Below are 13,069 nucleotides of genomic sequence, written 5' to 3' on the forward strand. Positions count from 1 at the left end.
CGGTTCCTGGACTTGCCATTGGAATGAAGGAGGAGATATCTAAGCTGGCCTGTGCATACAGTAAAACAACAAATTTGACTGGATCTATACTGTTGGAACTCAACCAAGAATTAGGAGAAGTGCAAGTTGCAGCGCTCCAAAATCTTGCGACTATAGACTACCTACTGTTAAAAGAACATATGGGATGTGAACAGTTCCCAGGAATGTGTTGTTTTAATTTGTCTGATTTTTCTCAAAATATTCAAATTCAGTTAGACAATATCCATCATATCATTGATAAGTTTTCACAAATGCCTAGAGTACCCAACTGGTTTTCTTGGTTTCACTGGATATGGCTGGTAATTGTAGGTCTGCTTTGGTTATGTAGCTGTATTCCTATTATGTTAATGTGTGCATGCAATTTAATTAGTAATTTAAAACCTATACATGCTTATGTTACACTACAGGAAGATATGTCAAAGAAATAATCAATCTTCCCATGTTTTCTTCCATCTGCTACTTCTATAGCTTCTCTTCTTCCTTCATAATTACAAACCCTAAGTAGAATTCGTGCCTCATATCAAAATTACCAAATATCATAATTCTTCCAAGTGGTAAAGATACCTCAAGACAAATGCTGGGCATAGAAGTCACAGGGCATAAATATGCAAAGAAGTAAAAAGCTAACCTTTTCAAACAATAAGGCTTCTCTCTCACTTACCAACTTTACATTTCCCTGTATGGCTCCGGAAGATGACTGGTTAGCCAGAGACGGGTAAGATTCCTCAAGGGAGGAACAACCTAAGACAGGCACAGTCGCAGGGGGGCCATCAGGTGAGAAATTGGGGATCAACAGAGGTGAGGCTTAGAACCTCACTCCCCGTTTTGAGAGAAATCTTCTGCATCCGTGGATGTTTTGTTTCCCTTGTCTAGCTTGGATTAATACTTAGTCTACAGGCACACACCTGATCATCTACATTTGCCCTCTTACAGCACTAAACTATGTTTTCTACCTTTATCTTGCATCTACCTACCACTTCAGCATTTTATTAAAAATAATAATAATAATAAGGGAAAAATGTGGGACTCACATATAAATCAAGTATAAAAATCAAACAAATAATCATATTTGACCTGATTGTTTATAGTTCATGATGCGTGATCAAAACTGAAAGTTTCTGGGATGACTGCCCTTGCACTGTTCACCATGTAAGAACTTGTTCGTTATGCTTCAGAAGATTGGAGACTGTTGAGAATTAGGCTTGGGGTTGATTAATGATTGTGCATTGAGTCCCCTATACAGAATTTTATTGTTGTTAACAACCATTTGATCAATAAATATGAGAGATGCCCTCTCACAAAATAAATAAATAAAAACAAAACAAAAAAAAAAAAGAGTGTAATTATTGCGAGATGATATAATTAAATAATGTTTAAGTTTTGTTTTACCTGCTTTTTAATATATAGTGAGCATTTTTGTTGCATAATTCAAAATGTTGAATCATAATTTTATCTGTAAAATACTCTTTAACTTTTATTTTACATAGGATGGTAGAAATATGAGATTGGGCAAAAAAGATATATGTAATATGCCAGTGTCAGCTTTAAAAAGTATTTTCCTGTTTCTTTATTATGTTCTATGAATTTCCAAATTTTTAATGAGCATGAATTCTGTTCATAATGAAAATAAAGTTTTTCTTTTGTTTTTATCAATAACTTCTACAAGGATCCCCTAATGGTTAGAATGTAGAAGACAGGGAAAAATCCTTGCTCCTAAAATAACAGTGAGAAAATAACAAGCACACTAAACAATTTTTTTTTCTATAAAGTTACCAAAAAGCTATAGCTCTAGTTAAGTCTAAGTGAAATAGTTAGGGAGAAGGAAGAGCTCTTCCTACAAAAGTAAAGAGTGCTAACCACTTTCCTCACTGGGACCATGGGCCAAGTCAGGACACAGACACACAGGATTGTGCCAAAGGGCACACCAACTAAAATTGTAATGGCCATGCACAGGCAAATGGAATCTGAGAAGCCCAAGCATAAGGTACAGTCCTCTTCACTACCCAATTCTAACCCCCATGTCTTTGGCTGAACATGATAGCACAGAAGTTTTGGGCACGGCTGGAAAGCAGGGCGAGATCCTGCAATCTTGCCATACTCGAATCTGAAAGTCCTGCTCAGTTAGGGGACTGCTCCTCCTTCAAATCTGAGGTGATCTGATATTAATTAAGGCATCTAATCATCACCCATTCAGAGAAAGTCCTATACAGAAAAGATTAGTTCCTTAAGTGAGCAGCCAGAGAGAAAAATAGGTCACTCTTTGCAAGGGAAAATATTTATACTACTTTCTAGCATTATTTTATACACAACATATAGCACCTGATTAAAAAACATGAGACATGCAAAGTAGGAAAAATTGACCCATAATCAAGAGCTAAAAGTCAAAAGAAGCAGACCTACATATGAACTAGATACTGGAATTATCAGATAAAGACTTTAAAATGGAAATCATAAAACTGAAAAACAGATTATGTGAAATGAATTCATTGAATTGGCTCAGCAGACTAACTTAGACCCACATAAACATTATCACTTGATTTTCAACAAAGGAGCCAAGATAAATCAATGGAGAAAGAAAAAGTCTCTTTAACAAATGGTGCTAAAACTGGACCGATGTCTCTAGGAAAGGAACGGAGAGCAGAAATGGCAAACAAAAAGGTAGGTAAATACAAAATATTTCTAAAGCAAAAACAATACTGTGCTATTTCTATTCAACATTTATTGCAGATCTTAGCCAGGAAAGAAAAAGAAGGTATAAACACTAGAAAGGAAGAAGGCAAATTGTCTTCATTTAACATACATTTTCTATGTATACACATAAAATCTCAGGAATCTACAGACTACTAGAACCAAAGTGATTTTAGCAAAGTGCAGGAAAAAAGATCAATACATAAAAACAAATTTTATTCAGTATCCTGGGAACAATTAGAAAATAATAACAAAAATAACATTCACAATAGCTCTATAAAGGTAAAAATAGTGAAGAATGCATCTAATGACAGACATGTTATATGCTATCTAAAAACTGTGAGACACTGCAGAAAATAGTGTAGCCAATAAGACAACTATCCTAAAATTCTCAAACCTGATCTTTCATTCTTGACAAATAACCTTACTTTCAAATTATATTGAGAAGACTGTAAGCATAAAAGTGAACTGCTTCTCTCCCTGGATCTCAATTTCTCATTTACCTTCTAATTTTTGCGTAATCAACTTCCTTCCTTTTTTGTAGTGAATTCCTTTTAATACACTCAGATCGTGCTTACTATAAGTTAGAAACACTTCTAATTGCTTTACGAATATTAATCCTGCTAACAACCCTTTGGGTTGAGTGGTGTTACTATCCCTAATTCAGATAAGGAGACTATGTGCCAAGGTCACCTAGCTAGTACACAGTAGAGGAACAATTCAAACTCATGTAGTCTAGCTCAGCATCTGACCATTCTATCCTGATCATATGCACTTGGTTAGAGAAGCTGTCTACTAAGTGGGGTATGCGAACCTTGTCTCAGGGTACACAGAACTGTTTACAGCAAGAAAAAATTACAACTTAATCAAGTGTTTAGATTTCCTGTGATGTCCAGCCTGATCGTTAATGTCCACGAGACTTGTCCACGAGACTTTAAAGGAAGAATGAAGGCTTGAACAGAGAATGTAATAGTAAAATACAGCGGGGATGGGGAAGGGGTAGGTGAAGAAGAGGAGGAAAGGTGGAGGGGAAAAGAAGGAGGTAAAGAGAATATAAATGAAAAGAAAAAAATAACAGGGGCTTGTTCGTACAGTTCTTTATTCTGTTTAATTTGTCCTCTGGTTATCCTTTTAAAATATATTAACTCCTATCCCAGCTGGGCTTGAAAGACAAATTTAATCATGTCCTTCCCCTCAGTGAAGGTAGGGACTAGAGTTTAAACAGAGGTCAATTTTGTTCTAAATTGGGGCCCTACATCAGTCAGAACTTTCTTTCCATGGCATTAAGAACTGTTAGTGGGTAGAAGACAGCTAGCTAAACCAAATTTTAGCATCTCATGAATCAAGTACATGATTGTCATTACAGGAAAATTTTTAAATGCATCATTTTGAAAAAGTCCGTAACATTTTCCCACTGAAACAGAATTAGAAATATTAGGTTCAAAGCTAGCCTGAAAACAATGAATTCATTTTAGTTGGCCTGTTCTCCCCTTTTCAATTATGACCCATTCCATTACCAGTGATTATATTTATTTTATTGCTCCTCCCACATTTGAGCTATACAATCAAACAAGACATTTGTGCACTGACTGGAATCCTTGTGGCCCTTTGTTCCTGGCTTCTTCGTTTAACATAGTGCTTTCAAGGTTCATCCATGTTGTAGCTTATGTCAGTACTTCATTCTGTTTATGGTGAATGATATTCCAATGTATGGATATGCCACCTTTAATTTCTCCATTTATAATTTGATGGACAATAGGATTGCTTCCATTTACATACTTTTATAAATAGTCCCTACATGTACAAATTTAGTGTGGATATGTTTTCAGTTTTCTTGGATATTTTATTTTTACCTAGGAATTGCTGGGTCACACTGTTATTCTCTATTTCTTTCTGAGAAACGGCAAACCTTTCTGAAACAATTGAACCATTTTACATTCCCACCAGCAACATATGAAGACTCCAACTTCTCCATATCATCAACACTTGTTACTGCCCTTTTTTGATTACAGCCATTCTAGTGAGTGTGAAGTAGTATGCCATGGTGATTTGGATTTGCATTTCACTGATGACTAGTGAAGCTGAGCATCTTTCATGGCATTCGCTTTTAAATGTCACAGCAGCAGTCATCCATCATAGGGCAAAAAGGAACATGGTTGATTCAGGAATACAGTTCTTTTGAAATATAGGCATGTTAGGAAAACACACTTGGAGAGCTAATATCTGCAGTAAGACATTTGTATTAAGCTGTACAACATGCTATTTCCAATGATCATTAGATGATTTACTTTTCTTGGTTACCTCCTACTCTAACAGCTACAAGCATGATTAGCTATAGGAGAAGCATCTTTACTTGGGTCTAAATAATGGAAGGATTTAAACAATGGAATTACTGTTAAATCCAGTCCTCCCCTGTCCCAACTCCTGCCAATGTTAATTTATTTTAAAATAACTTAGATTATCATAACTGCAAATAGTATAAACTATATAGAAAAGCTAATGGTATGTTTGTCAGGTTATGATATTAAAGTGTCCAATCCTTAAGATACAGACAAGGAGGAATACATCAAACAAGACAATTACAATAACATCACAACTATTTCACTGGTAACCTATTAGTTCTGGTGGGTTATACATTTTATGACATAACTGTTTTAAAGCTCTGATGTGTGTAATACCAATTACATATTAACACTTTTTGTCCACTGTGTTTGGAGTTGATGGCTAAATATTAGAAATTAATTAAATCAGGTTGGCTACAAGGTGTTTTGTGTAAACAATCTACTACAATTCAAAACTCACTATTAAGTTAAAGGAGCACTGAAATGCCGACCCTCATCCCTCACCTCCAAATTCCTTTGAAAAAATCTGTTACTGGGCTAGTTATGGCCTTACATCACAAAGACATTTATTCATAAGGTAACTAAAACTTTAAACAGAAGCACAGAATACTTGAAAAGTGTTTTCAAATTTTCAGTAATTTTAATGAGAAAATTCTAAAAATCATTCTGCACAGTAACATGCTAAATTTTTCACTGACAACAGGGCCCTCCCCTTTGATGGTTCAAATGTGATTAAATCAAGGCAGAAGATTCTTTTGATATGTGTCCCAACATCTCTCAATTTTAGTGTTATGAGTAACTCTTGTGCATTTCAAACAAGGCAAAACATATTATCTAATTACTGAGATATTTTCAAAGTTTTTTTACCTGTATCCATACTTTGGTTTAGTTGTTGATCACTTGTTTCTCCATCTTCACTGATATATCCAGGAGGTGGCGTTTCTATAAAAGTTTAGGACAAATCTAGTGCAACTGCAATTTAATCTCACCACCTTTTCTCCTAGCTACCAAAGATAATCAAAGAAATCACTCCAAGTAACAAAAATGAACATTATATAACATTACAAAAAAGCAATATTGGCTATTGAGGGCTTATAATTCAGATTCCTATCCAAATCTTATAGGTGAATTCTTAAACCTACTTATAATACAATCAGGCTCTCTGAGCATACTTCCTTAGCTATTATTTACATATCTGGCTCATTCCCATATGTATATTTTCTAGGGCAAGAGCCAAAAATATAACTTCAAAGATGTCTCAGTTCTGAATCATGATGCTTCAAAGAAATTAGTACCCACAATTTTTTAACTTATGGTCATCATGTATGGATATACCTCAGAGATGATTAAAGGACACACACACACACACACACACACACACACACACACACTCAGGATACAGGCTTACATCTTACACTAGGTTCTGTGGGGCAAAATATGATAATATAATGCAGGACTAGTCTAGCTTGAATTCTGCCTAAAAAGTACATTTCTCCAGGGATTTCTCAACAGTAAATCCTGAGTGTTTGAAGTGGGAAATTAAATTTAAATACAGAGTACTGTACAAAACTGAGGCAAAATACTTTCTGAAGATAGGATTGTAATGTGTCATTTCCAACATTTTATATTTATATTCGGGAGGCATCTGAATAGCTGAATAAGCTTCTTATAAAATAAAAACACTCATGCAATTTTACTAATTATTATTTCAAGGAGGAAAAATAATTTTAGATGATTATTAGTAGTTCAACATTTATATTGCTGGACAATTTTAAGCAAGTCAAGATAATGCTGACACATACCTAAAATGAATTTTGTAATTATCAAAAGGGGGATAGAGAAGAGTTAAAGGGCTCCTTCACTGACCCTTTACAACCTCCCTGGCAAGCTAACTACACATTTTTACTTCTGAAATACCAACCTTTTCGTCTGTCAGTGCCCCAAAATTTTTAATAATGAAATTCTAAGAATAAAATTAAATATTTCCATGTTCTCAAACAACAAAGAACACAAAAATAAGACTAATACATCCCATTATGTACTATTTTAAAGGTTAAAGCTAATAAAATTTAAATGATTAGCTTTGCCAGTTTAACCACCCATGTCGCAAAGCTCTCAAAAGGAAGAAATACTGAGCCTTTAAATACTTTATTCTATTTTTCTTTACTCATTATTATTTATCTACACAATAATAAATAACAGAGCTATCAGCATTTTGGAGGAAATGTTAAAATTTCTGTTAAAGAGGTACAAAAAGTGAACCCTTAAGTTTTGCTGTCAGTTGGAGGGAGCTGCATAAAGCCCCTCTGCCCAGAACAAATAGGTGGAATCCACTTTCAATTTTCTACTTTGTAGAGTAGCCACACCTAAACAAATTAAGAAGACAGGAAAATAAACCCAAACATCTACACAGTGAAAGCCACTAACATTCTGATGAACATTCTTCTAAATCATTATTGGGTAGGTGTCTTAAAAGGCCTTACGCTTAAACCTTCAGTTTCCTAGTATTGTTGAATACTAGTAATTTCCACATCAAAGATTTAAATGCCTCCTGCTCCACACACTGCACGCACATCACTCTGCTTCCAGCCACATTCTTCTCCCTGGGAAATGTCCTGTGTAGTCCTGTTTTTCCCTCATCCTGGGCCTCATACTCCACCCCACTCTATGCCCTGTCTCCTAACTTCTCAAAAAGTTTATGTTTCTAGCAACCCAAAAGGCAGCCTTGAATCTTCTTTTGTAATAAAATTAAATAAAGAAAGGCAGAATAAAACAATCACAATATGCTTCCTAACTTTAAAATTACTATTTTGAAAAATTCTTCTTTTCCTTATGTTTTTAAAACTTTCAATGAACAACTGTTATTTCTGTGATGAGACACATTAAAGAAATATTGCTTAGTGTACGTGAAACTCTAAGTTCTTTACATTAATTTCAGTTGCATAAAAATTAGAGTGGAATGGAGGAATACTACAAAAGGAGAAAAGGACTAAGACACTAAAATAGCCAATGGATAACTTAATCTTATCCTAATATTACACCATTAGCTTCTGCTAGTAAATAACCCACAAAACAAAAAAAGGGACACAAAGTATGGAAATGCTAGTTGTTTTCCTAAAAAATAGGGAAAACTAAAAGGCTAGCTACCATATCATAGAACATTACTGGATCATATAAAACAATAAAATGAGTGGAATTTGAGAAACATGTAGTTGAATTCATTTAGTTTTCAACAGGAACTACCAAGGCCCATAACTTTATTATGAATAACAATAAAGATTTTCTGATTTTCAGTACATGTGTTGCTATGTCTGTAGAACTAAAATATTCTATCTCCTATAGGAATGTTACATTTTTCTTAAATATTATCAAGCTATCTATGAAAGCGATTATTTGGTCAGTTTTTAGTTCCATTTGTTTCTGGAATTCTTGTGTCCTATGCCATTTATTTTGCTTACATTCTGCATCTCTCTTAGCTTCAACAACTAAGACAAACTTACTAAGATATTTTCTTTTCTGCTTCTCACAGTACTTTGATTAAAGCCACTGCAAAAGAAAATGAAATATAAAGTAAAACTTTTCTCCAGACAAAAGAGTTTAAAGTACTAGGCTTATATATTTCACAAAATAATTACCTAGCAAATCAGACTTTTCTATTCAAAATCCAGAAGCTTTTTTTAAAAAAAGTCAAACCATACTTTACTACTACCGAATGTTTACCAACGAAATTTCAATGTATCCCAACTTTCAGGAGATTCAGGAGGCAAAAAATACCTGGGATATAATTACTCTGAGGCTCAATTCCTGCTGGGAAATTAGTGTTTTCTGGAATGGAGTGGGTATAATCATCCAGAGGTGGTAGTTCTGTTAGGATCTCAGTGTGCCGTGGCACTAATACCGGAGGCAAGACTAAAAAAGTGAAAGAAATACATGTTAATGGCAAAGAGCAAGGGAATGGGGGTGGAGAGAGGAATCTTTCATAAGTTTTCATAAAGAAAGAAGAACATAGCCTTCTTAGTTTTGAAAATTTAGAGTCCACTTAGTTGGTATTATACTAGATAATGAGAAATTGACAGATCTGATTAATATTAACTTAACATATAGTCCACAACCTAAATTTTCAAGTTATAATTTATCCTGTACTTTGGAGGACAGAGTGATCCTGGTAATATTATATTACCCTAAGAGCTAATAAATCCCTACTGGAACAGTTGTGGCAAGACTTGTAAATTTGAATTTAAGGAATTTTCTAAAAAATACAGCTGTATTCTCGTAATACAGATTTTGCATTCTTAGAATACAGATTTTTAGATTCTAAGATTCCAGTACACAACTAACTAAACTAAAAGTCTTGCTATGAGTTTTACTAAACAGAGTAGATACAAATGATGTCATTAAAGTACTTCAAAAAAAAAAAACACTCAAAGATTAGGATGACTGAAAACATTTAAGGCAGCAGACAGGTAAAGAGGTCTATCAGTTTAGTTCCAAGCAGACTGAATCTGTGGGATTAGAATTTCCTGGATATGTAAGCTGATGTCAAATAGTATGTTATCCCAAGAAAATGACGTACCTTACCCTCTAAGATATATTTTCTATAAAATATTTAAAACATTAAAAAAACTTTTAATTACCACCAAATACATACTGAATTTAAGGTAATTTACACCAAAATTTCCAAGGTATAAAATAAGAGTACACAATATACTTAACGTTCAAGCATTTAATTTAAAACAAGGGGAAAGAAATCTAGTTTTTTTTACCTGGTGTCTCAACTCTCTGGTAGTGGTAAGGGTTTACACATACTTCATCCTTTTTAAGATTAAAAGCATATTCACAGTTTTCAATTGCTTTGAGTTCATGATGACTGTGAAGATCAGGCCAGCGCCATAATCGGCAATATATAACATGTGGCAGTCCTTTTCGATGAGATACCTGAAGACGACCATCAAGAGACCTATTGAAAGCAAGGGGAAAAGAAAGGTGGGAACTTTAAAAAAAAAAAAAGGTGGACTCAATTGGGCTAAATTAGTACAGTAAGAGCATAAAGAAAGGAATGGTAGACATTTAGTTAGTTTTAGTGAGCACAAGGAAGCAAAATGCACTACTTAATGGCCCTGATGTGATAGTAAGCAGCAGCACTAGAAGACATATCTCATGGCAATGAACGACTAGCCACTTGGGAAAACACTGATTTTTAGCAGGAATATCAGTTACACTTGAAAAACTTTCTGTCAATTTCTATCTTTAGTAAACTCCTACTTAGGGATGCTTTTAAGGGCTTTAATTCTGTAGGTGACTGAATTATCAAAAAAAAGGTGCTAGTGTGAAGAATGGTAAATACCAACAATGAGTAAAAGTAACTTACTCAAACTAATATAACTTACTACCCAGCTATGACTGTTCTGAGCACTGAGGTGTATTTCTATAGCTCACACATAAATGCAGATGGTGATGAGTATGATGGGATGAAATGGACAAATACCAATATGCTCAAAAAAGAGAGTAAGGTGATTAGAAAAAAATAACAAAAACAAGTTAGCCTAGTGTTAATTGTGATATAAGGGGTTTGGTAAATATGTATTTATTAGTATAAAGAAGATGAGATTTAGATGATAGCAAGAAATTTAGTAAAAACTGGTTATGTATCTACTTAAAAAGTAGGCCAACAGATTATAATCTAAAATTAAAATGAGAATATAATTATCAAAGTTTCTATTCTTTAGGGGATGCAATAATTTAAAGAAGATTCAAAACTAGAATTCATTGATCAAAACATCAGTTGAAACATTTAATATATTTCTAATACTGGCAAGCAGGTATTTTAAATGCCATGCCTTATTTTACATTAAGGAACATACTAGGCAAAATTATACTAAGCAACCCACTACAGGTCTTCCAAAATAGCCCCCCTCCCACAAGAGCTCTAGCATTTGACAGAGGGCAGAATATTCACCTGGTTTGTTCAGAGAAGCTGTAAAGGCCTGTTGTATCCCACTGATCTATCGTATTTGGTGTACTCAGTCCCCAAATTTCAGAGCAAGTGCTGTGCATAAATTGAAAAACAAAAAATTGATGTGAACATGGAAGCATGGTTATTCAAAATACCATGATGCAAAACATGGAAAATGTACAGAATACTTCCTTCACCCAGAAAATATATATTGTTTCACTTTTTCATAGGCATTTAAATGGTTTCTATATTTTCTATATGAAGGAAGCTAATAAAATGGAACGTGACTCCAGATAAGTTATGATTATGTTTTTAAAATGTGAACTCCAATGCTCTCTAGCTTAATGAAATCATACCTGTAATGCCCTTTCCAATTTCTTCCACTCATAACAAAAGACCTATTAGCTATATCATCAGCCTTACTAACAGTGTTTCAGGTTATAATCTAGTTTGTAAAACATTTATCTAAAATCACATGCCAACTGTTTGTTAATATGTGTATATAACACATATACACAGTTAAGATTTTCAGGTTATTTGTTTGAGATACATATTCCGTTTCACTGAATTTACTTAATTATTACTGCTCTCTTACTAATACAAAGGACAAAGTATATTTTGAAGTCATTCTATTATAGCAGACCTTAAAAGTTTTAATATAAGGACTAAAGATAAATGAAGCACCAAATTCTTAAAATATTGTATAAATATGAAAAATTTGCTGTATCTAGTTGTTTTAAAATCAATCCACCTGAAAGACACAGACCAGAAAGACCTCAACATTTTTCTTTCACATTTCCTTTCTTTTCAGAACATGGGCAAGCCCAGGGATAATATACTATTTTCCCTGACACAACTTGCATTTCAGAGCAACTTCTCATCTGTGAGAGAAGGGAAAAAGAGCTTCAAAGACAGTCTGGAATGGAACTACTGACTGCCAAGGTGTCTCAGGTCATAAATTGTACTTTTAAAATTAAGAGTCAAAAGGTAACAATTTCATTTTCACATATTACAAAAATCACCAAAATTTCAAAGGGCAGGAACAAACATTTCCAAACAACTTTGGAAAATAAAATCAAACGATTGAATTCCAGATGTGTATCTTGCTAACGAGCTAACTGAACCAACTCTTCAGAGGGCGATGGTGGAAAGTGCTGTCTTCCTGTGGCTGGGCAACACATACCCCATGGGCTGCTAAGCTGCAGAAACATTTCATGCTATGCCATGGGGCTACAGGGACTCTAACACTGGACAGTTTGTTTTAAAGTACATTTTCAGATAGCTTCCCCCCAAAGACCTGATTAAAAAGCCATGATGTAAATGGTTCTTTTTTTAAAGATATTTATCAAACATTTACTGGAAAAATATAGCACCACATAAGTTAAATCACAATAAAATCAATTAAATTAGAATAATAAATCTGAACTTAAACCTCTCAAGGATTAGTATACAACTTGTCTTCTTTCTTTGAAAATAATTTGAGGAAAATGATTAACGAAAGAGTAGACTGAGAGGCTCTTCTGCTCTTATGAGACTAGAATGAACATTTCACTCAAGTAACTCAAGGACTGACATGACAACTAGAATCTAAAAGAAAGCATGGAGAGCTGAAGTTGTGCTTTACTTAAGCCTCAAAATAATAAACACCAGTTGTTAAAAACAAAACATGCAATCAAGGTAGAGGCACAGACCTCGATCCCAACCCAAGCCAGCCTGACTAGATTTGGAAACACATTATAAATCCTCAATATGGAAACAGCATGGAATTAGCAAAAAGACACAAAAAACAAAACAGCAGAGGTACTGTCTAGAGTAGCCTCAATTGGGCAAACCTTTCTTCTGACAAAAAATAATAGCCTCTACACAAAATATAATAAAATAAACTATAAGCAAATATAATAAAATCAACTATTTGAAAACAGTGTGGAAAGAAACCAAAAACAGATAAAGATGGCAGGGAAATCAACCTTCGTCAGAGGGAAACTGCAGTGGATGAGAGATACATTTATGTGGGTTTGTACCTGAGGACAGACACCCTGCAGTCTAA

At 34.2% G+C, this 13,069-nt stretch overlaps 1 protein-coding gene across 5 annotated transcripts in view; it reads right to left on the minus strand.

The window, feature by feature from the left end:
* Nucleotides 1-13,069, minus strand: part of SMAD2 (SMAD family member 2) — an 89,977-nt gene that overhangs the window by 24,736 nt on the left and 52,172 nt on the right. For 4 of the 5 annotated variants that reach the window (XM_036918647.2, XM_036918645.2, XM_036918646.2 and 1 more), the window contains 4 exons: nucleotides 11,026-11,115; nucleotides 9,833-10,026; nucleotides 8,844-8,978; nucleotides 5,937-6,011 (listed from right to left, as the gene is read on the minus strand). In XM_036918647.2, coding sequence (XP_036774542.1) covers nucleotides 5,937-6,011; nucleotides 8,844-8,978; nucleotides 9,833-10,026; nucleotides 11,026-11,115 — 494 coding nt within the window. The remainder of the gene's footprint in view (nucleotides 1-5,936; nucleotides 6,012-8,843; nucleotides 8,979-9,832; nucleotides 10,027-11,025; nucleotides 11,116-13,069) is intronic. The other variant, XM_036918648.2, reaches the window with a different exon arrangement.

The sequence above is a fragment of the Manis pentadactyla genome, chromosome 6 (genome assembly GCF_030020395.1).
Source record: "Manis pentadactyla isolate mManPen7 chromosome 6, mManPen7.hap1, whole genome shotgun sequence".
NCBI lineage: Eukaryota > Metazoa > Chordata > Mammalia > Pholidota > Manidae > Manis > Manis pentadactyla.